At 57.8% G+C, this 22,085-nt stretch overlaps 5 protein-coding genes across 5 annotated transcripts; all 5 read left to right on the top strand.

The window, feature by feature from the left end:
• Window positions 1-1,292: 1,292 nt before the first annotated feature.
• Window positions 1,293-3,680, top strand: LBRM_35_2350 (conserved hypothetical protein; the record flags this gene model as incomplete). The annotated part of the gene is made up of 1 exon (XM_001568805.2): window positions 1,293-3,680. The coding sequence occupies one exon, from the start codon at window positions 1,293-1,295 to the stop codon at window positions 3,678-3,680; it is 2,388 nt and encodes a 795-aa protein (XP_001568855.2).
• A 1,264-nt stretch (window positions 3,681-4,944) lies between these two features.
• LBRM_35_2360 (conserved hypothetical protein) lies at window positions 4,945-9,354 on the top strand (the record flags this gene model as incomplete). The annotated part of the gene is made up of 1 exon (XM_001568806.2): window positions 4,945-9,354. The coding sequence occupies one exon, from the start codon at window positions 4,945-4,947 to the stop codon at window positions 9,352-9,354; it is 4,410 nt and encodes a 1,469-aa protein (XP_001568856.1).
• A 1,167-nt stretch (window positions 9,355-10,521) lies between these two features.
• LBRM_35_2370 (putative DEAD box RNA helicase) lies at window positions 10,522-12,237 on the top strand (the record flags this gene model as incomplete). The annotated part of the gene is made up of 1 exon (XM_001568807.1): window positions 10,522-12,237. The coding sequence occupies one exon, from the start codon at window positions 10,522-10,524 to the stop codon at window positions 12,235-12,237; it is 1,716 nt and encodes a 571-aa protein (XP_001568857.1).
• A 3,784-nt stretch (window positions 12,238-16,021) lies between these two features.
• Window positions 16,022-17,023, top strand: LBRM_35_2380 (conserved hypothetical protein; the record flags this gene model as incomplete). The annotated part of the gene is made up of 1 exon (XM_001568808.1): window positions 16,022-17,023. The coding sequence occupies one exon, from the start codon at window positions 16,022-16,024 to the stop codon at window positions 17,021-17,023; it is 1,002 nt and encodes a 333-aa protein (XP_001568858.1).
• Window positions 17,024-18,019: 996 nt separating this feature from the next.
• On the top strand, window positions 18,020-18,826 carry LBRM_35_2390 (putative ER--golgi transport protein erv25 precursor; the record flags this gene model as incomplete). The annotated part of the gene is made up of 1 exon (XM_001568809.2): window positions 18,020-18,826. The coding sequence occupies one exon, from the start codon at window positions 18,020-18,022 to the stop codon at window positions 18,824-18,826; it is 807 nt and encodes a 268-aa protein (XP_001568859.1).
• Window positions 18,827-22,085: the final 3,259 nt, after the last annotated feature.

Raw genomic sequence — 22,085 nt, forward strand, 5'->3', positions numbered from 1 at the left:
CGGCAGAAGCGGTGCTTGCGCAGGTGATGCGGAAATGTAGCCTGTCTGTGGTGCGACCCTACCAGCACGAGAGATGCGCTCTTCAGCTTTTATTGTCGGAGCTCTTCAACGTGGCCATGTGGGTGTCTCTGGAGGTGAACGCAGAGATGCACCGATTTCTCTACCACCTGGATGAGGCCGCGCATGATGGTGCGATGCAGCTTCGTCGCAGTTCACGCGGCAGCGTGTCTGTGCCAACCCTACTTGGGCCCGGGGTGCTAGCCGATGTGCAGCGGCTAGCACTGGTGATCTCACCAACGGAGAGCGCGACAGCGAAGGGCCCGGTGCTCCGCGCGGTGCAGCTCCTCTTCAGCACACACCCCCCCCCTATGTTTCAAGCAATGCTGGATGGTGCCACAACAATGGTGGGCGAGCCTGTCGCAGCCTCCTCACCACGCCGAAATCCGCGCAAAGGGAAGCCGTTGCTTGTGTGATGCCCCTCTCCTAGACACACACGCGCACATGAAGGCCGCCCAGGACTGTATGCCTGCGAGCGCGCTTGTCTTCTATACGCGGGGCACCTGCAGACCGCCACTGCAGCCTGCGCCTTTCCCTTCCCCCCTCCCCCCAGCGGTCTTGGGGGACGCCGCGCACAAGACAGAAGCATAGGGGAACCGCGCGCTCTTCTCTCCTTTTCGCTTTGGTGAGGCTCTGATACGGATCCACATAGGTGCCAGTATTCTACGCATCACACTTCTAAGAGCCAGACACATTTCGCGGAACTCTGCTCGTTCCCTCTCACTTTTCCTTCTGTCTTCTACCTACCCACCTCTCTCTCTCTCTGTGTAGTGTATCGTCTCTTGCACGGTGTGTTCCCCCCGTTCAGCTCGAGAGCCTCCGTAGTGGCGCGCTTTTCTCGCTCTGTGAAGAAGTCATCATCTTTGGACGTCGATGTTATCATACGGGCGAAACTCAGAGCAAAGGTGTCTCACTTGTGTACGGAGAGGGAGACTATCTTACGTCGTTGCTGTCCCCCTACCACAAGCCAAACCCCCTCTCCCCTCCCCCCCCCCCCTACGCTCGTATTTACGTGTGTCGTGGCGGGTGTGTATGAGGAGACACCACACCATACATACAACAAAAGACCACACCCATAGAAGAGTCAGTCAGCAAGAACTCTCCCTCTCTCAGGCGCGCTTGTGATCACGACAATTCATCAAAGAACAGGCAGAACGTTTTCCCCATCGGTTTCTCGTTCCCTTTTCTTTACCCTCACTCACTGCGACACGGCTGTGTTGCGTGGCCGAACTAAGATGCCACTTTCACCGCTTATACGTCCTCTATCCCCGCTGCAGACGCAGTGCGCCCCTTTGCTGCCGGAGCCGTACTCTCTTGCCGACGTCATTCTTCAGCCCTTTTCCGCGGCGACGTCGGCGACCCCCGCCGGTGTGTGGGATGATCACACATCCTCCGTTGCTGTGGGTAGACCCACTGCTCCAGAGTCACAGCATAGCCGCGTCGCGTACCCCTCTGCGCCTGGCGCTACCAATGTGCTGCCCGTCGCCATGTCGACGCCTGCACCACCCCTCCTTCTGGCTCACACACTGGCGCCATCGTTTCACAGTATGGTGGGTGACGCACTGAGTTCAGAGATGCTGCGAGACAGCTACGCCGCTCAGCCCAAGAAGGATCGTCGGCAGCACTCGGTTGTGGAAACTTTGCGATGCGTTCCGACTGGCACCACTGCTTGGCCTGGGTCGCGTCTCAGCACTGACACAGGTGCCACAAAAGTGCCCGCTGCAAGTGATGCGGTTCATTTTGAGCACCCGAGGCGCACGCAGGCGCCAAGCCGGGCATCATCTTCCCCTAACCACCCCTACGTCAGCGGCACAACGGCGCGCTCCAGTTTTGCGCATAGAACGCCAGCAGATGAGGCTCTGCCTGCTGCAACGTCGTCATCGTTGCTGCATTCTGCGGCCACGACGGCGATGGCGGCAGCACAGCCGTCTTATGGCACTGCACTCTTGCGTAAGCGCTTGCCTGCTACGCAGGCGAGCCAAAGGGAACGCTGTCGCTTGCATCTCCTGGCGCAGAGGCAGCTGCAGCGCTCTTCGTCCCAGTCCCTCTTCGACTGGCGTGCCCGCGGCAGAGCAAAGGTGGTGTCCCCTTTGTTGACGCTCTCGTCCTGTGGCGGTGCCTCAACTGCAGCCGAGTGCACTGAAAGGGACCCGAACAAGCCTTACCCCGCCGCGCCGCTCGCAGAGTTGGCGACGTGCTACCACGACACCTCAATAAGTGATTCCTCCTGTCGCCCCCATATGATTTCGATGGTGGCGTCTCCTGTTGTGGGGGAGAGCAGCAAATCAGCAGAGACCAACGCTTCCGCAGGCGGCTGCGCGAGAATCTCTCATGCGCGAGTGGTGACTCCATTTGCCAGCTCAACACTGTCGCCCGCCCACTCAGACGCAGCGGAAAAGACGAAGGAAGGGGCTTTCGTGGCACTACCTCGTTACTTCCCTCACTGCGCCTGTGGTAGGAGAGAGGAAGAAAATGTGGTCGAAGGGGAGGACGGGGACACATTCTTTGACGCCCCATACGACCTGGCAAGAAAGGTGCTCCAAGCACTGCAGCCTGAGCCGATCGCTGGGCCATTACGCAGGCCAGCGCCGGAGAAGCAAGGGAAGACCCCCAGAAGCTTGACACCGAGCACGAGGTCCTCTGGTGGCGTTGCTAGTGCTCCTGCGACTGGATCGCCAACGTCACCGGCTGCCGAGCCCTACCTGCCTCGCTACGTCTATCCAGCCTTGGAAGAGTGTCGTCGTTTGCTACACGAGATCCACCTCGCCAACCCGTTACTGCATCGTTGCCTCGCCCCTCCGCGACCCCTGGGGACCTCCTCAGGCAGTGGCAGCTGTCGTGTTGCCACAGCTGCTTTAGCTCCTTCTGAATGCTCGCAAGCGTGCGCATCATCAAACAACATGCCTGTATCAGCCCAGAGTGGCACCTTTCCCTCTCTTTCTGCAGCCACCACCGCTGTGGTTCCACCAAAGCAAACAACTCTTGCTCTAAGCTCTGAGGCGCGCCGGCTGTACCACTGGAACTCCACTTCCGCTGCCGAGGACCTCTCACTCATGCACGAGCCGTTCCAACAGTCTTCGGAGCGCTTCACCAGCTCTATGGCCCTTCAACTGCAGCGCCTTCAAGCTGTCGGAGCGCGCCTTTACGGTAACACCCATGATACATCGACCTCTCAGGACGAAGTGCACGGGCCTGCTAGGCGGAGGTGGCGCTTGCCTTCTTCAGCGCCTTCAACCTCGTCCTGGAACTTTGTGGTGCCCCATTTTGATGTCGACCAGTGCAAAAGCGAGGAGAACAACGCCAACGAGTCGCCCTCTGGGCAGCTGCGGCGACTCTTGCGAGAGACGGAGGCGGCGCTGCCATCCCTGCTGGGACGTGAGGCAGGCCCACCGCTTTCCACTACCCCCAACGCGGCCTTTACTACTCTTTTACCCTCAACAAAGAACAATGCTCGCGGTGACAGGGATGACTGCAGCCACAGCGCCCTCGATGGTGCCCCCACGACCCACGCTGCCGGCATGTCCACGCCGCTAGTGGGGAACCTGTTTCCCTTCCCATCCATCTGCGACTCGTTGACGCCAGCCCGACCACCGATGCTATCGTCCTCCCCATATGACGCGTAAGCGACGCTAAATGTGCAGTGGCGCGAGGCGTGGTGGGGGAAGACGTCTGGGGGGTGGCGACATGCTGAGAAAAAAAGAGAGTTGGGGTGCCTTTGGTGCGGACGGCTGCTCGCCAGCGGCAGCAGGTTCGCTCTCTCTCTCTCTCTCTCTCTCTCTCTCTTCTCAGCCAGTTCAGTTGTCTGAGGAGTAAAGGCACCTTTTAGCCCTGCAAAACCCAGCGCGCGACAAGGCAGAGCTGGCACGATGGAGAAGACGAGCGGGCAGGTTAGTCTGCGGACTCCCATTTCCCGCCCGCGCGTATCCTGCGCCTTGTCTCTGGCTAGCATGCACTCGCGTATGCGTCGGAGTCCGCTTGATATCACTTTGGAGCGGCTATTGGCCACCTTCCATACCCCTCAGTGTTGTTGAGCCGCTGCGATGCAAGGCAACCACTGCGCACCAGCCGCCTCCCCTCGCCCCTACTACTCATACCATCACACCCCCTCTCTATCCCTTTCGCCACAACTCTTTTCTCTGCTGGCCCTGACTTACCTTTTTCTCGTCGCTCGCTCTTTATGCCTACCACTGAAGGGTCCTTTCGCGCACTCCAATAACGATCGTGGGTACAGTAGAGGGCTGCTGCGCACGTATAGAAGTGCACTGCTTCCCTCACCCCTCACCCCCTCACTCGCACTAGTACAGAGAAAAAAAGAACCACTGAGAGTGCCGCATACCGCAAGGGAACAGTCGCGCCCTTTCCACACACACACACATACACCGCCACCGTGACCTCCTCAACCCAGTGGCGTCGAGTCCACTTGTAGGCATCATAATACGCACCCCTAGATTTCCTTTCCACTTACGACGAGTGACACTGGGTACGACGAAAGGGCCGGAGAATACACATCACGTATCACTCACTCACACACATGTGCATAGTCTCTCTCTCTCTCCTCCTCTCTGGTAGACACCCTCCCCCATCCCCCATCCACCGGACCCTCCTCCTTTACCTCTGTGCTTGCTGCGTTCTTTCTGACTCACCTATTTTTCTTTCATATTTGGCATCACTTGGCCTCTCTTGTGTCTCCGTGTCTTTTCGCTTAGGCGTCTCACACGACCGCTGCGACACAGCGAAGTCGCTTTTCTACGTCGTCCTCCTCCAGACTTCTTGCTTTACACCGCCCTAAGCGCCCAATACGTACGTACAGGGAGGCGCGCGTTTCTTGACGTGGGGGCGGTAACACAATCGTAAAGCAGTAACTAGACCGTTAGCGTGGAGACCATCATGAGTGCTCCACCTCTTCAGCGCGGACAGCTGCAGCAGCCTCCGCTATCGTCCCCATTTCAATCACGCCGTCAGCACGAAGAGGTAGAGGAGCACCTCCACCAACCGACGCGGCGCTCTCCCGAGGACGAGACGCTGCTTGACTCTTTGTCCTTCACGGAGTCCACCGACTCCACCGTCGCCGACCTCAAGCACGGTGGCAGTTACAGCGGCCGTCATGACGGGGAGTGGCGGCTTGGCTACGAGGACGAGGATGTCAATGACACATCTGTGGTGCACGAGCAGGGGGAGGTCGATTACAGCCTTGTGCCCTCTCCACGCCGGGCTGAGATACACACTGAGCACTGGCCGCGGTGCAGGCGAGGCAGAACGGAGGAAGAGGAGGGGAAAGCGGGAGACGTGATAACGGCAAGGCAGCCCACTTCACCTGAGTCACGTCTTAGCACAGAGCTTCGCAGTTCGGGTTGCAACTCGTCTGAAGCCGAGGCTGGCGCAGGCGACAAGAGTAGTAGTGACTCGGTGATTCCAAATAGTGACGACGGCTGGGTCGCTCACAGTCATAGGGAGCTTAACCACGCGACGAGTCATCGGATAGGTTCTGAGGAAGTAGACGAGGGGGACACATCCTATGGTACTCCTCACATCAGTAGCCGCGAACAAAACAAACACTCAACCATCGCTGCAGCAAGTCAGTGTTTCGAGCACGCGGCCCAGACGAATCCCTTACCGCGTACAAGTCGCCAGCTCGTGTACACCGACTCCGGCACAATGTTCTCACCCACACTAACTGATGACGTCGTCGAAGATTCCGACTTCGCAGCAGGGGTTGTCACAGCACTGACAACACCTGACACCGTGCACGATGACCAGGATAGCGCCGCTGCAGCGCCAATAGTGAGAAACCTGGAAGCCCCAGCTGTATCTCGTGGCACGCTGCAACACCTCTGTGTCGTCGAATCCGATATGAATGACGCGGCGCTATCGGCCCCGGGGGCTGGCACCTCGCACTCTTCCTCGCCTGCAGCGCAGGCGAAAGAGGGGTCTCTGAAAAACCCCATCGCACAGGAGTCTGGCGAGACCGAAGCCTTACAGAATGTTCACTGTCGCCCGCCACCGCTGTCTGTGGCCTCTCCATCTGAGCTAAAGCGTGCCGACACTGAGATGGAGAGCGCCATGCGGGAGATGGCGGAGCAACTGCGGTGGCATGATCACCACGTAGGCGCCACGGTGGCGGGTGCCAATAGCGATGGCGGTGTAGCCAGCCGCGGCAACACGCCGTCTTTCCGCAGGAGTGACGGTGAAAGTCAAGAGGAAGCTGAGGCTAACCGGCCAGTGAATCGACACAGGAATCCCTCCTCCTCCTTTTCGGTCCTCCACAACCCAACCGCTGACGCAGCAGACGCCGACGCGATGAAGAGTGTGCGAGAGGATGACTGGCTCGTGCGCCAACGGTACAGCCAGGCGGACGTGGGTAATGCAGAAAGCTTCAACGCGCACCGCAGTGGACGGGCGCTCGGCAACGAGTCTCCTGCACCGGCTTTGGCAGCGTATAAATTCTTCTCGCGCCAGCTACAGCCACCGGAAGACCGACGTGCACGCATTTCTGAGCTCGCGAAGGCCTTGCGCTGGGATGGCTCCCGTGCCACCTTCACTGGTCCTAGTGGGGGTCCGCTAGCGTCGCCGCCTGCCGAAGGACAACCGCGCGACAGCATGGAAGGGGTGGCCACTCTCTGCACTCCATGTGCTGCCAACAGCACGTCGCATTCTCATGGCGAGCCCATGCAGGGCGCTGCTGGCGTAGCAATGCTCTCGTTGCCGAACACGTCAGCGCCGTCTCTGCAAGGGGAGGTATTTTCACCGCACCAGCAAGAACTCATGATGGCAGACTTGCAGGTGTACTACAACAACAGTTGTCGCCTTGGTGTCGGAGCAGAGGAACATCGGCGTTGCCCTGGTCTTTCCGATTCACCTCTTCTAGAGTCCTCGGTTGTAGAGGGGATGCCGACTGTTACGACAGCTGAAGGGATCTCAACAGGGGTGGCAGGGGCTGCGGTGTTCAGCGTCGACTTCCCCGCAACCCCACCGCGCATGCCGCTCACCTCGCGCCGCCAGAGGCCACCGCCGCGGATGCTGTGCCCGCCTACCCCGTCGCCGTCCCCTTCTCGCTCTACTGCCATGGATGCCATGTTTGCCGTAGCAGCAGCTGTTGAAGAGGGGGAGGCGCTGGATGCAGGCGTTGTGGTGCCGAGCTTCCCAGAAGTGGCACCGGGCGCTGAGCCGCAGCGGCAGCCGCAGCTAAGTAGCATCAACACTCCGCCGGGACAGTCTGCATTGGAGCTCTGTACGACCAGCGCCGGCGTGGAGGTGGTGTCTTCATCGCTGTGCCGATCACCCCTGTGGGTTTCGTCTGCATCAGAGGCACTAGCAGACGCGGTCGTGTCAGTTGTGGCGCCTGCTGTTGCCACGGTTGCGACTGCAGCCGTAGATGGCGATGTTAGGGTGAGTGTCGTCAGCTCTTCTTCACCTTGTCATAAGATGGCGGAGGAGGACAATGTCAGTGCTGACATGGATCTGCTAGGTGCATTGGACTGTCAGAAAGGTGCGCTGAGTGAGCCATGTGCTGCAGCCGACACCTCTGTCGCTGTGAATGACGCCGACAGGTCGCCTATGGTGTCACTGTGCAGTGCAAGCAGCGAATCATCGCAGCCGCGACTCAACTATAGCGATCACACTGTCGCTTCCTCGGCCTACCGCTCAGATAGCGCTCCGCAGCAAGTCGGTGTCGTCGCGATCAAGAGTGCCAGCCGTGCTGAGCGTGAGCGAGCAGTTTTCTGTACCACTTTTCAAGGTAGCACATCTACGCGGAACGCGGCAGTCAGCGCCGCGGTGCCAGTGGTGCGGCAGTCGCTGATGCGGCATGACGATCCTGGGGAAGACTCGCCCGTTGTGCTCGTCGACCTCATACCCTTTTCCTATGGCAGGCAGAGGGGAGATAGGATGGCGCTTTCGTCGTTACCACGTGATAGCTGCGGCGATGCCGTAGCATCGTCGAGCATCAGTAGCGTGGCTCGCGCAAGCACTGAGACAGAGAGTGCGGTGGCCGCTGGGAGTGACGCGACAGACGACATCGCGCGCAGGCACGTCATCTCGACACGGCAGTCCGCCAGCGCTCGAAAATTGCGGTCGGCGGCGGCGGTGGAAGGTGAGGAGCATCCGTACGTGCAGCTCACGCTCTTTCCATTCTCGGCCGCGTCACCGTCACCGATACGCCCGTCACTCAGTAACGGGAGTGAGAAAGTGTGGCAGCACTACGAGGCACCGACGCTCTCGTTGTACACCGGTGGTGGCGGTGAGGTAGGTGAGTGCTATCACGACGACGCAGACAGCAGCAACGCAGATGACGAAGCGCACCTCCGTTACGATGATGGGACTTGCTCTCCGGCGGAACCTACCGCCGCTGCTGCCGCCTGCCCCACTCGCAAAAGTGAGATACTGGACGACCTGTATAGTGACGGCGACGGCATGAAAGAGCAGGCGTACATCGAGGAGGCTCTGTGCCGTGCAGAGGCGAAGAGTGCAAGGCTGCGCCTCGAGCTGACGTCTGCCGCGGCGCGCACAGCTGAGGCGGAGGCGAAGGCGCAGGCACGGGAGCTGGAGTGCGCAGAACTGCACATGCTGGTGAGCCGTATGCAGGTGGAGTTAGCAGCGGCACAGGCAGCCGCTGAGTCGACAACAACGAAGACACGTATAGATGCTGAAGTCCAGGTTGTTGCCTGCACCGACCTCTTGGATGGCACCGCCACAGCAGCTGCCTCGCTCTCAATTTCACCAAATCAACTAGACACAGCGACGCCAAGCACCCAGAAGGACATAGCGCTTTCGGAGGCTGCGGTCTGGCAACGCCGCCATGATACCGTGGCGCAGGAGCTGGCCATTCTCAAGGGTAACATGGCTGAACAGCTGGCGGTACTGGATCGGCTAGGCATGCAACCTCCTTTTTCGGAGGAGCTGGTGCGTGCAGCGGAGCGGCGACTACGGCATGTCAAAGTTGCTCATGCACCTGTCACTGCCACGAAGATCAGCCAACCAGCCGTAACTCTTTCGGAAACTCCACACACACCACCCCGCCCAACATGCGTCGACAGCACCGCCTCGCATGGCTTCCCGACGGGCGGCACCTCCGTCACCGCGACAGCGAAGATGCAAGTAAGAAACGGCAACACGATCGCGGTTCTGCTGAGCCAGCGCAAGCAGGACCGTCACCTCGAGCAGCCAGCAGCAACGGATGGGGTAGCGACGGGAGCTGCTGGCTCGGCAACCGCGTCATCCACGCTGGCACCACCAGGAAAGCGCGATGGCAGAGCAAACTGCAGTTCCCCGCTGGATGCCAAAGAGAACTGCGTCGTTTGAGCTCCGTAAGGAAACGGCTGTTCACCACCACCACCACCCCTCCCCCGCTACTCTGCAGGTGCATTTCACCTACACCGTGGCTTCAATTCGCTTCTTTCTTTCCTCTTATTAGATCCCCCCTTTTCAAGGAAGAAACGGAGTGTGCGCTTCCACAGACAACAGCCATGCGCACCTGTGTGTGTACTGCTGTCGGCAACAGGCGCTTTCCCTGTCTCTGTGTCACTCTGTTAGATGCTGAATTGGGTTGGCTTTAGCTCCTTGTCTGTCTGTTATCGCGATATCTGCGGTGTACGGGTGCGCGTGCGCGCACTTTCACCTCTCCATTCTCGTTTTCGTCGTTTTAATTTGAGGTCTCTGCCATGGCATGTGAGGTGCAGTACACTCGTGTGTGTGTGTGTGTGTTTCTTTGTCCCGCTCAGTCGGCCGGACTTCATCAGTGCCCTTCCTCTCCCCTTTCCCCACCCTTTTCCCTCTCTTCTTTCCTTTTCCGTCTCTATCAGCTCTTGTCAGTGTGTTCTTTGATTTTCTTGTATACGAGTATTACTCTTGTCTCTCAACTTTGGCGCTCACACCATCACCGTCGTCGTCACTCCCCCACCCCCCCCCCCCCACACACACTCACACACACCGACGCACCGTGACTTGTTTATGAGTTGCCGTGTTGTCTCCCCCAGAGTACCGCTGACGCATTCTTGTAAGACATGCAAAGGCTGTGAACGGAAGGAGAATGATCCACGCGTGTGTGCGTGTGCGTGTGTGTGCGTGAAGGTGCGACCTGACGCGTGTACAAACGCATGCGTATGTAGCAGATCGACTGGCACACGTGCGAGTAAGCTCAGAGGCCGCAGCTGCCTTGTGCCGCCAGTTTGTTGCGCCCACTTCCTTGATTTGGGGTAGGGCACGCTTGAAAAGAAAATGTGCCTCTTCTCTCTTCTCGGTCTCGTGCTTACGTTTGAGCAAATAAATTTCCCCTCTCCGCTTCATGCACCACTTTTCTCACCCCTTTCACCTCCCCCCCCCCTCCCCTCCCCCCGACGCGTGCACACGGACTCACGCGCTGTGTAGCTCATATATACGCAGCGTAGTAGGCGATCACGCAAGAAGTACATCCCATCAATCACACTCCCCATCTTTCCCGATCTCTCTTTGCCCACTCGGGTTGCATCCATGGCAGAGCGTAACTACAGCCCCTTTTCTGGATTCACCACCACGTCCCGTGGTGGTGGTGGTGCTCCCAGAAAGGACAGCTCAGGTGCGATGGGCAGCAAACTGGCGCCTGTAAACTGGTCAGCTAAGAGCCTCGTCCCCGGTAAGTGGAAGGTTGTCGACGCCAGCGCGATCCGTAAGGCCGCCAGCATAAAAGATAACCACAGCACCAACAAGGTGACGCACCTCAGCGACGGCGAGGCGGACGAATGGCGTCAGGCCAACTCTATCACAGTTTCCGACTCCGACCAGTGCCCGAACCCAATTACGCAGTTTGACATGCTCACCACCGTGCCGCAGTACCTGAAGGCAAAGCTGCTGGCGCAGGGATTCAAGGCCCCCACCCCCATCCAGGCGCAGTCCTGGTCGATCGTTCTGTCGGGCCGCGACCTCGTCGGCGTGGCCAAGACCGGCTCCGGCAAGACCTTAGCGTTCATTGTGCCAGCCCTGGCTCACATCGCGCTTCAGGAGCCGCTGAAGATGGGGGACGGCCCAATGGTGATTGTCCTCGCTCCGACCCGCGAACTGGCCCAGCAGATAGAGCAGGAGACGATCAAGGTGCTGCCGCAGAGCATTCGGTGCGGCTGCATTTACGGCGGCGCGCCGAAGGGCCCGCAGCTCGGACTGCTGCGCCAGGGAGTGCACATCCTCGTGGCCACCCCGGGTCGTTTGATCGATTTCATGGAGATCAAGCGCGTAAACCTGCTGCGTGTGACGTACCTTGTGCTAGATGAGGCGGACCGCATGCTGGACATGGGATTTGAGCCGCAGGTGCGCGCCATCTGCGGTCAAATTCGCCCCGACCGACAAACACTCATGTTCTCAGCCACGTGGCCCCGCGACATTCAGAACCTAGCCGCCAGCTTCCAGAAGAACTGGGTGCGCATCAACGTCGGTAGCATGGAGCTGCTGGCGAACAAGGATGTCACGCAGCACTTCATCTTGACCTCAGAGGCAGCGAAGCTCGATGAGCTGAAGCGGCTGATGGAGCGCCATCGCAATCAGCGCGTGCTTGTCTTCTGCAAGACGAAGAAGACGGCGGACTACCTGGAGTTTCAACTGAAGCGCAACGGGGTGGACTGCATGGCTATCCACGGCGATAAGGAGCAGCGTCAGCGTGAGTTCATCCTGGAGCGCTTCCGCAAGGACTCGCGACTGTGTGTAGTGGCTACCGACGTGGCCGCTCGTGGTCTCGACATCAAGGAGCTGGAGACAGTTGTCAACTACGACTTCCCTATGCAGATTGACGACTATGTACACCGTATCGGCCGCACGGGCCGCGCCGGAGCTAAGGGTGCGTCCTTCACGATGATCACGAAGCACGAAACTCAACTGAATGCATCGACGGTATTCCAGCTGGTGGAGCTGGTAGAGCGCGCGGGGCAGGAGGCGCCTGGGTGGTTGCGCGAGTGGGCTGAGCAAGGTGGCGGCTATCACGTCCCAAAGCGCAACCGCAACATGATGGGCAGCTTCGGCCGCAGCGGCCCACGTATGCGCATGCCGGGCGACCACTCCGCTGCTGGCGATGGTAGCGGCGGCGGCCACTTTGGCCTGGCGCCGCATGCTAAAGGCTCACCGGCATTCGGCATGAAGGATGGCGCAATAGAGAATAAGAAATTCGACTACAGCAGCGAGGACGACGACTCTGCCCAACCGATCAAGCGCACCCGCCATTAGACGCATCTAGGGCGATGCAAGGGTGGGTGGGGTTTAAGAGAGAGAACGAGAGAAGAGTCATCGAAGGTGACATGACTCCATGAGACTGCGAAGCACTTGGTGCTCATTATGTTCAGTCTTTTTCTCTCTCACTCTTTTCCGGCTCCCCCGCGCGTGTGTACTGCTCTGTCTGTCTGTCTATGTCGGTATTCGCTTTGCCCTCCCCCCGCTTGCCCTTTACATTTCTGTGAGGCGCGCTGGGTTATGCATCTGCCTGTGTGTTTGTGTGTTGCTACGTTGATTAATAGGTCCCCCCACCCTCCCCTCTCCTTCCCGTGCCTTTTCTCTGTTGTTCCCCCCCCCCCCTCTCTCTGTGTTATCATAAAGCGCAAGTTACGTGTAAAAAGGTCTGCGGCTGCCGTTGTAAGTGTCTCTATGCGCGTCGTAAGACCACCCCCCCCCCCCGCTATGGACAACGGTGTCGTCCGTTGCCTCTCCTTCTCTGTAAGCGTGACCCCCTCTCCTTCTCGCCACCGCTGTCTCTTCTCTTCGTTGTCGCCATGTCCTCCTCGAGTGCCTCTGGGCTCTTTTCTTCTTGTTGTTCTGTTTCTTTGGCGCGCACCGCTCTACCGTAGACTCCCCCTCCCTTCCCTGGACCGGCGTCTCCTCAATGTAGTCCAGCACCAGCCAGCTACCAAGGTAGGAAAAGCGTTTGTGGACGGCGCTCCCGTGCTCGATTTGTTATATAAGGGCACCACCATCACGGTGCTGAGGAAGTTTTGCGTAGGCCCACACCCTACTCACTGAATGGATAACTCAGTCAATTGTTGCGCCCGTGTTCGCTTCGACAAGAAATCCAAGAGGGCAAAGCTTGCATGTGAAACGCCGTAATGATCTCTCCTAGGCCCTCTTCCCTTCATCATTGTGGTGGACTCGCTGAGTATGAGGTTCAGCAAGGCGCCTGTGTTACATCATGCACTCTTTGCTGATGGCCTCACACTCCTCACATCCTCCACAGAGAGGAGGAAGTCATGGAAGCCACACTACAGTTCTTCCTCTGGAGGGTGGAGCACGGAGCATTGGCGCACTTTGTGGAGCTGAGCGCCCCTCCCTCTCAAGCATAGGGCACGCCCTTTGGTGCGCAAGACCATCACCAGCTGACGTTCTCTGTTGCACGCGCGTGTCTGGCAGAGGATCACTGCCCCATGCCTTCTCGGCGTGGACTTCCAGCCAATTCACGTCACTGGCCGGCACATTGCGGAGGTTATCAAGGTACCCACGGCTCGACTTGTCAAGCTGAAGGAAGCGCGCTCGCAGGAGTGTGGTCTGCCAAAGGCTCTTCACTCTTTCTACATGGCGCTGAATGAATCAGAGCAACTTTGCGGTGCCGCCGCGTGATGGAGCAGTGCTCGTGAAACGCGCATCACGACCCTGGCCACTCTCACGCCAAAGCGGCGGCAGTTATCGCGGGTACGCCAACATACGTAAACAAAGGAGGCTCACTCCAAGAGGCCCATTTCCTGCCCCTCGACTCCAAAATGCTGCCGCGCCATGCCCGTCTGTATCCCTCCGCGAGTACGCGAGAAAGCTACCCTGCACATTGGGCACAGGAAGTGTGTACGCTGGACCACGGTGTCGCCGCAACACTTCTCCAGCTCTCACACGGGTATGCAGGCATCGACCCCCTTCGAAGCACCGCACGCGCACGCCTCCCTCGTGCGGAGCGGTCATGTGTACCACCAGACATTACTCCCTGGCGGGTTGCAAAGCGGACTCTTCTTACAAGCAAAAGCTAGCGGCATGCAGACAACGACTCACCTCTTTACCCAAGCTCCCTTACCTACTGTGGAGAGATGGTGCGGCATGGGCAGACATCAAGCCAAGGCCGGCAGCGATGCTGTATAATAGTGGTGCTCTCACAGGTGCAGCGACAGGAGGCTGCAACCGCTCGCTCACAGTGATTGCGCTGAATGTGAGGCAATGGTACTGGGGCGCTGACCTGCCGCAAAGACTGCTTGATTAGCTGAGACCCCGGAGAACAAGTGTGGTTGCTGTCGCTACAGTCTCGCTCTACCTCCTCATGGAGTTCAGAACGGGGTCACACATTAATGAAGAATGGCCTGCTGCGACGCAATAGGGCACTAATGCTGAGGCTAGTCAACCGTTGGGAGTGTCTCTTGCTTGCATTTTTCTTTTGCCATTGTGAATTGAAGCACAACGACGAAGTTGACTAGCCCGCAAAATTGGCCATATCAGAGGAGCCGACGCCAAGTGCGTGGGTTGCAAGCATGGCCACCATTCTCTGGCATCAGGTCGACATCTCTTGCTACCCGCACGACAGGCGCCACTGCCCCCGTTCTCCAGCAGAGCCCTGGAGAGGGCCCGCTTGGATCGCGGCGTGCAGTCCATCCGAGTCCGTCTGGCGCCAATCACGCTGCACGTATGTGAAAGGGGGATGGGGAAGGACGGGAACGAGTCCGTCAAGGCGCACGGCCCGATTCGTCGGCAGGGCGGCTCGTCCCAGGCGGCCAGGGCCCAGCCACAGTGCAACAGAGGCGTAGGTGGGCTGTGACGGTGTGTGTGCATACGTTTGGTGGCCTGTTCGTGGCCCAATGGTACGCTGGAAAGAGAAATCCCCTTGGTGCTGTGGACCTCCTCTTCCTGCTGGGCGACTGGTTTAGTCCTTCTTCGCTTTGTCTCCAGCCTCTTGCACCTGCCTTGGTTTCCGCAGGCTCCTTGCAAGTGTGCGTGAGGGCATCGCTATCCTTAAGGGAGCATGTCCTGTAACATCTACTACCTAGACGAGGTACACGCCGGCGCATCGCCTCACCACCCGTCTGCCCACATTGCTGTGTGTGCCTCTCTTCCCCTGTCTCGTGTAAGTGGTGCCCTCTCCTTCCACTCTCTCGCCGTGGCGGGACAGCACATTAAGCCAGAAGGGAACGCAAAGGTGGAGAAGCGAGACCCTCTACCGCTACATCTGTCGTTCGGAGACGGGCAATCCTAAGTTAGGAGGCACGGAAGAGAGAAAGAGAGGAAACGCCGGCGCAATTGCGAAGCTGGTGTGTACCCACACTGAGCGTGTGATGCGCTGAGCGGGGTCACGTCCGCATACCTGCGCTGCAGCGGCTACCGCTGCCACACGTTTCCCTAAAATATAGGAAAGCACTGCCACGCTGGCGCCAGCTTCCCTCATCACTACTGCCACCTCCCCCCCCCCGCATAGCGCTCTCCAGCGTGCCTTGGCTCCCTTTTTGTATTCTCTCTAATCAGTCATCCTGCCCCTTCATCTCTTTCAGCCATCACTCCTTTCATTTGCGTTGGGTCTCCTCTCTCTCTCTCTTATACCACCACCACCAACCCCTCCTGACGTTTCCAGAGGCCCCGAGTACTTCTCGAGTCAAGTTCGAAATATATTTACTGGCGCGAGGGCGCCTTATCGTCTGACAGTCGCGAAGGTAAGGAGGAAGAAATGGAAGACGTACATGCGTGTACGTGCATGTTCACCTCCAGCCCCCTCCCTCTCCTCTTCTCCCTACTTCCATACTGCAACTCCGACTCCTGATTGCCTTCGCAGTCGCCGACCCGCGCGCAGCTCCGGCCCTCGCGAGGATCGAGAAGGAATCCATAAAGTACTCCATTTCTGTGCTTTTCTGCGTGCATTTGTACTCCCCTCGTTTCACTGCGCTCTGACTGTCAATGTGAAATCAGCGCTGGTGTTTCCATCGCTGCCTGACATATCGATTTCTTCTTCTCTCTCCCACCTCTCCAGTTTGCTGGGGCGGACTTCACAGGCGCGAAAATCATGGTATCTCTTTTTTTGCTGATCGACATTGACAATACACTGTACGAGTACAGCGAAACTGGCTTTGACAAAGAGATGCGCAATCGCATCTTTGCCTTTGCAGAGCAGAGGGTCGGCTTGACCACCGAACAGGCTGAGTGCCTCTCTCGCAGGTACTGGCTCAACTACGGCCTCTCTCTCCACGGCTACGTAAAGGAGTACAATGTCGACGCGAAGGAGTACAGCGACTTTGTGCACCAGTGCTCCTATGATAAGCTGCACTATAACAAACCGCTGGTGGACATGCTGCTGAGCATGCAGTACGTGCGAGAGGATGCAGAGGAGTACGACGGGCCGCATCCAACTGGCGTCCATCACCTCTACTACTACACAAATGCCAACCGCTCTCATGCACGCAAAGTGCTTGACTTACAAGGACTGCGTCCTATATTCACCCGACCGCGTCCGGTAGGGTTGCCCGTGAAGGAGTACCACCGCATCGACGACGAGGCTGGCTTCGAGGATCACGTGGAGTGGCTTGGCTTTTCTTACGAGGATCAGTGGCGGCTGACGAATCCGGTGATTGCAAACAAGCCAATGCGGCGAGCCTACGAGGCGATCTACAAGGCAATTGAAGACCAGATAGCCGAAGATGCGACACTGGTGACCACCACTACAACAACAGCGGGCAGCGAGTCAGCCTTCGCATCTTCCCCGCCACTGCGCAAATCAATCAGCGCGAAGGAGGTGGAGAACAAACAAGCCCACCTCCGCCCGGAGAACTTTGTCATGGTCGACGACTCGCTCATGAACATCGATGCGCCGCTCGAGCTTGGCTGGGGAGCTGTCTGGTACGCGCACGACAAACAGGAGCTCCCGACAGATGTGAAGAGCAACGCAAGTGCCCCTCTCTATGCCGCTGCTGTCGCCTCTGGACGTCTGCAGGTGATCCGTAGCATCCTTGAGCTGAAGACGGCGGTGGAGCGGATTTGTGCAGTCAATAGCCGGAGTACGTCATCGTGAAGGAGGAGGGGGCAACTGCGCAGTGAGGACGTGGAGGATATGTGTGGAAGCTACACAGGTAAGCGTCTCTCTCTTTGTGTGTGTGTGTGTGTGCTTGGGATCATCTGATTCACAGGGTGGCGTGCAGCAATAATGCATGCACGCACTCAGACAAGCACTCACCACATCGCGTGCCGTGGGGGAGTCGTACTTGTTGCGGTCGATTACTACCCTCATTTTATTCAAGACGGATGTCGTGGCGGGCGTTGTGACTGTCGCGGTGGGGAGGAGCTCACACCCACGCGCTAGGCAGTCGGCTCTCTCTGCCATGCACTGTACACCTGTGCACAGGCACGCATCATACGGCAATAAACAACAGAAGTAAGAAACACATGTAAAGCGCGCTGTACATCATCAGAGCAACTGCGCCCCCGCCCTATTCTTTGCTCTCCCCGCTATAACAGAGACACGCTCGCATCCGCTACTCATGGGCGACGTGCTCAGCGCATAGGGAGGAATGAACGAGGGACTGCAACCTTGTCATGAGCCATCAAGAGTCGTCAGAGCTTTCTCTCTCTGGATCGCCCCCCCTCGTGCTAGTGCGTCTCCTGCCCCCCCCCCCCTCCTCCTTGCTTGCTTCGCTTGCCACTTTGATGTCGCCCTTTTCTCGCCTGTTTATTTATGTATTCTTATTATTTTTTGTTTCTTCTCTTTTTGGGGGGCTTTGGACTTTTGTCGTTTTTTTTTGGGGGGTCGACTGTCGATGGCAACTGCCTTGGGGCTCACAACTGCATTGTGCGCCCTCACAACAACACCTCCACAACCGAACAAGCACATCCACGCATACATCAGCCGCGCAGACAAAAGTAGCGTTTTTTTTTATTATTTGGGGCTTCCCCTGTCGTTTCTCTCGGTCTTTCTCTACTTGGCTCTTTCCCTGTCAAGCAGTGTCGAGCTGCTCTAAAAGTGGACGGACATCGTCGTGCAACCGAGTCGGCGCTGCAGCAACAGCAAACCATGAGGCCATCATCCATCAGAGGTGCACGGGTGCACTGCTGCCTGCGAGACTTCCCGCGGCAGCTTCTTCTCGTTGCTGTGTTTCTTCTTGTCCTCCAGGCAGCCAAGTCGGCACACGCGCTCACCTTTCACTTTGTCGACAGCAAGCCGTTGTGCTTCTCCGAGACGATTGAGAACGTGAAGGAGAGTCAGATTACTGGCGTGTACGACTGGAAGGCCAGTGCCACCTCGCCAGCCTCACAGGTGCAGCTCCGACTTTCCGTGAAGGACAGCACTGGAAATGTGTACTACGATAAGGCGATGATGGAGGGCGAGCACTCCTTCGCGGTGCAGCTGAACCCAAATGTGCTGAATGGGGAGCAGCTCATCTGTTTCACCGCCTCCTCAAACTTCGTCGCCTCCGAGAAGGACCCGGTGAAGGTGCGTATTGAGTTGGATCAGGCGCTTAAGAATGAATTCAAGGCCCGCAAGGAGCTCATCAAGACCATTCAGAAGCGACGTCAGGTTGACGGCCTCGACGTTTACACGTACCAGGAGGTAGGGGGAGAGTTGAAGGACATCCTGCAGCCGCGCGCCTACCTGGAAACCATCGAACGAGAGCTGAATGCGATGGAGGAGCTGTTAGATCAGCTGGTGATGGGCTTGACCACCAGTGTAACAAGGGAGTTCCGCATGCGTGAGACTTCGGAGAGCACCTTTACCCGTGTGTGGGTGTGTGCACTGCTGCTTATCGGCATCATTTCCGGCGTCCTCTGGATGCAGTTTCGCTTCCTCAAGTCGACCCTTCGCAAGAAGAAGCTCCTGTGAGAGCGCCGGGAGTAGGGGTCACGGCGAATGAAGGAGGGTGTCTACAGGAATGAGTGGCGCGAGTTTTCGTATCGTCCCCACGCTCCTTCTTTTTTTTCTACAGCTTTCCTTCCTCTGCCCCTCGCCTCGCTTCTACTTTGTTGTTCAGGGGCGCGCGTATCACTCCTGTCGTATCGTAGGGCGGGACGTGTGTCAGTACGTGTACATGCCTCTCCTGTGTCTGATGCGTCCTTGCTGGCGGAAGTTGAAGGAACTTGATGGTGATGGGCTTTTTTTTGACTGGGTTCTCTGGCTGGTATTGGTGGTGTATATGCATCCGGTGAGTGCGAGAGTGGGCCTCCATTCATCTCCCCTTTGCGTCTGTATGCTGTTGCGGTTTTCATCATTTCCCTCGTCCTCCTCCAGTCTCGATCGTTCTCCATGTGATTGAAATGGGCACTGGAAGCAGTGTTCGTTGTCGTGGTGTGGGTGGGGGTGGTGGGCGAGACAGCGGTACGAGAAAGCTCGTCCCTTATCCTCCTTCGCCTCTCCTCTTACTTTGCAGAAGCACTCGTCGACGTTTCTGTGAACCCTGAGTGGGTGCACAGCGCAAATCGATCTGCTAACGCTCTCGGTCTTGCTTGTGTGTGTATGTGTGTGTGTGAGTGCATGTCTGAAGGATTGTGTATCCTTCAGCCGTATGCAGATAAGAGGACCATGAAGACAGCTGGCTCGAGACGGTAGGGTCCGGCCCCAGTGAGGAGACCTTCTTTAACCAGTGCCCTTGGGCGGCGGCACTGTTCGCTCCCACTTTTCCTACGAGGCTACAGTAGAGTGGTCACACTCTACTGCTTTTTCCTGCGTTCTTTGCTACTGCACAACATCCCTCTGTCTGTGTTTCCGTCTCCTCCCCAGCTCTGCTCTCTCTAGCGTTCACTGCGAGCGGCAACGGAGGAGGAGGGGCAGGGGCACATGGACACCTGCAGCTGCTACTGGGTGGCCGCGTACTTCACTTCTAGGGCACCTCCAGAACGCCCTTTACCCCCTCCCTTAGCTCGCTTTGCCTCAGGTTTGTACAGGCAGTGCGCAGGAGGTCGACTGCCATGTATATGTGACTTTCTGTGCGACCGAGGCAGACACACCAGCAGGGATGACGAAGGAACGCAGCAAAATAGAAGATGCTGAGTAGTCCAGCTCCACCTTAATGCAGAGCACTAATCCACGAGACGCAGGTGACGACGGATGATGTTCTCTGTATTTTTCCTCCTCTACAACGGGCAGTTGAAAGGCCAAAAAAAAAAAGTGATACGTTCAATGCGCAGATTATTTCTTCTGTGATTTGGTAATGTCATGAGGTGACGGTGCCACACAGCTAACTCTTGGATAAGCGCGCGGGAGGAGATGCGCATGCGACACGGCTCTGAGCTCTACACCTCTCTACCTCCAGTGCTGCACCATATTGAGAACGACATTCCTGCATCGCGGGGATGATCAGCATCCGCATTCGCTATTTTGCACGTTCATAGACACGATGCCAACCGTGGCCCCAGAAGCGTACAAAAAATCCTGTACAACCTTTGTCACCCTAACAGTCTCGACCAAACTACTCGCTGCACCTTTTCCTCGCCAAGACTCCTCGCTCAGGCACGCGTACACAGCCCAGTAAACCCGTACACACAACCCCTCTGGTTTATCACATGGCGCTCTCGAAGTGACTTCATGCAGGCATCCGCAAAGGCTGGCACCAGAGTGCTGGTGAGCCAGAGAGAAAACATGGCAGCTACTGAGTGTACCACTCTACCTTGAAGTCAAGAGGTTTTCTATACCGATGGTATTTCTCCTATTTAAGCCTTCGAGTGAAGCTGTTATAATCCCGTGCCGCACATGTGCACCGTAGGCGGGACGATTCATGCACAGCGAAGATAGGAGAGACGCCGCCTGCCCTGCGTTGCGAGTGCGCTGGCTGCACCGCGCTGTGATGATTCCAACAATGCAATGTATCTCCGTTACCGGACACGGTCGCTGACGACACGCGCTGATTCAAATAACCAAGATCTGCTATGAATGCGTGTGTGCTGCTGCGTGTTTGCCCCCCCCCTCTCCTCCTTTCCTTCTCCCCCCTCTCGTGCTTCTGCATGCGCTGGGCCAACCGCAGGATGACAAAAATGTTGCATTGTAGTGTGCGCTGAGCTGGACGCCTGCTGAGAAATCAAACATATCGCAAATCACTCCACTCTGAGGGCTGCCAAGTGCGTGTAGGGGTCTTGTGCTGTGTGTGGTGTGGGAGAGAGGGGTGCGGGAGCTGCGCTGGCAGGTCCAGTGCCGACGGTGACCGTGCACTGCTTGCCCCCGCCGTGCGACGCTGTTATAATCCCGTGCCGCACATGTGCACCGTAGGCGGGACGATTCATGCACAGCGAAGATAGGAGAGACGCCGCCTGCCCTGCGTTGCGAGTGCGCTGGCTGCACCGCGCTGTGATGATTCCAACAATGCAATGTATCTCCGTTACCGGACACGGTCGCTGACGACACGCGCTGATTCAAATAACCAAGATCTGCTATGAATGCGTGTGTGCTGCTGCGTGTTTGCCCCCCCCCTCTCCTCCTTTCCTTCTCCCCCCTCTCGTGCTTCTGCATGCGCTGGGCCAACCGCAGGATGACAAAAATGTTGCATTGTAGTGTGCGCTGAGCTGGACGCCTGCTGAGAAATCAAACATATCGCAAATCACTCCACTCTGAGGGCTGCCAAGTGCGTGTAGGGGTCTTGTGCTGTGTGTGGTGTGGGAGAGAGGGGTGCGGGAGCTGCGCTGGCAGGTCCAGTGCCGACGGTGACCGTGCACTGCTTGCCCCCGCCGTGCGACGCTGTTATAATCCCGTGCCGCACATGTGCACCGTAGGCGGGACGATTCATGCACAGCGAAGATACGAGAGACGCCGCCTGCCCTGCGTTGCGAGTGCGCTGGCTGCACCGCGCTGTGATGATTCCAACAATGCAATGTATCTCCGTTACCGGACACGGTCGCTGACGACACGCGCTGATTCAAATAACCAAGATCTGCTATGAATGCGTGTGTGCTGCTGCGTGTTTGCCCCCCCCCCTCTCCTCCTTTTCTTTTCCCCCCTCTCGTGCTTCTGCATGGGCTGGGCCAACCGCAGGATGACAAAAATGTTGCATTGTAATGTGCGCCGAACTGGACCCCTGCTGAGAAATCAAACCTATCGCAAATCACTCCCCTCTGAAGGCTGCCAAGTGCGTGTAAGGGTCTTGTGCTGTGTGTGG

This window comes from Leishmania braziliensis, chromosome 36 (genome assembly GCF_000002845.2).
Source record: "Leishmania braziliensis MHOM/BR/75/M2904 complete genome, chromosome 36".
Taxonomy (NCBI): Eukaryota; Euglenozoa; class Kinetoplastea; order Trypanosomatida; family Trypanosomatidae; genus Leishmania; species Leishmania braziliensis.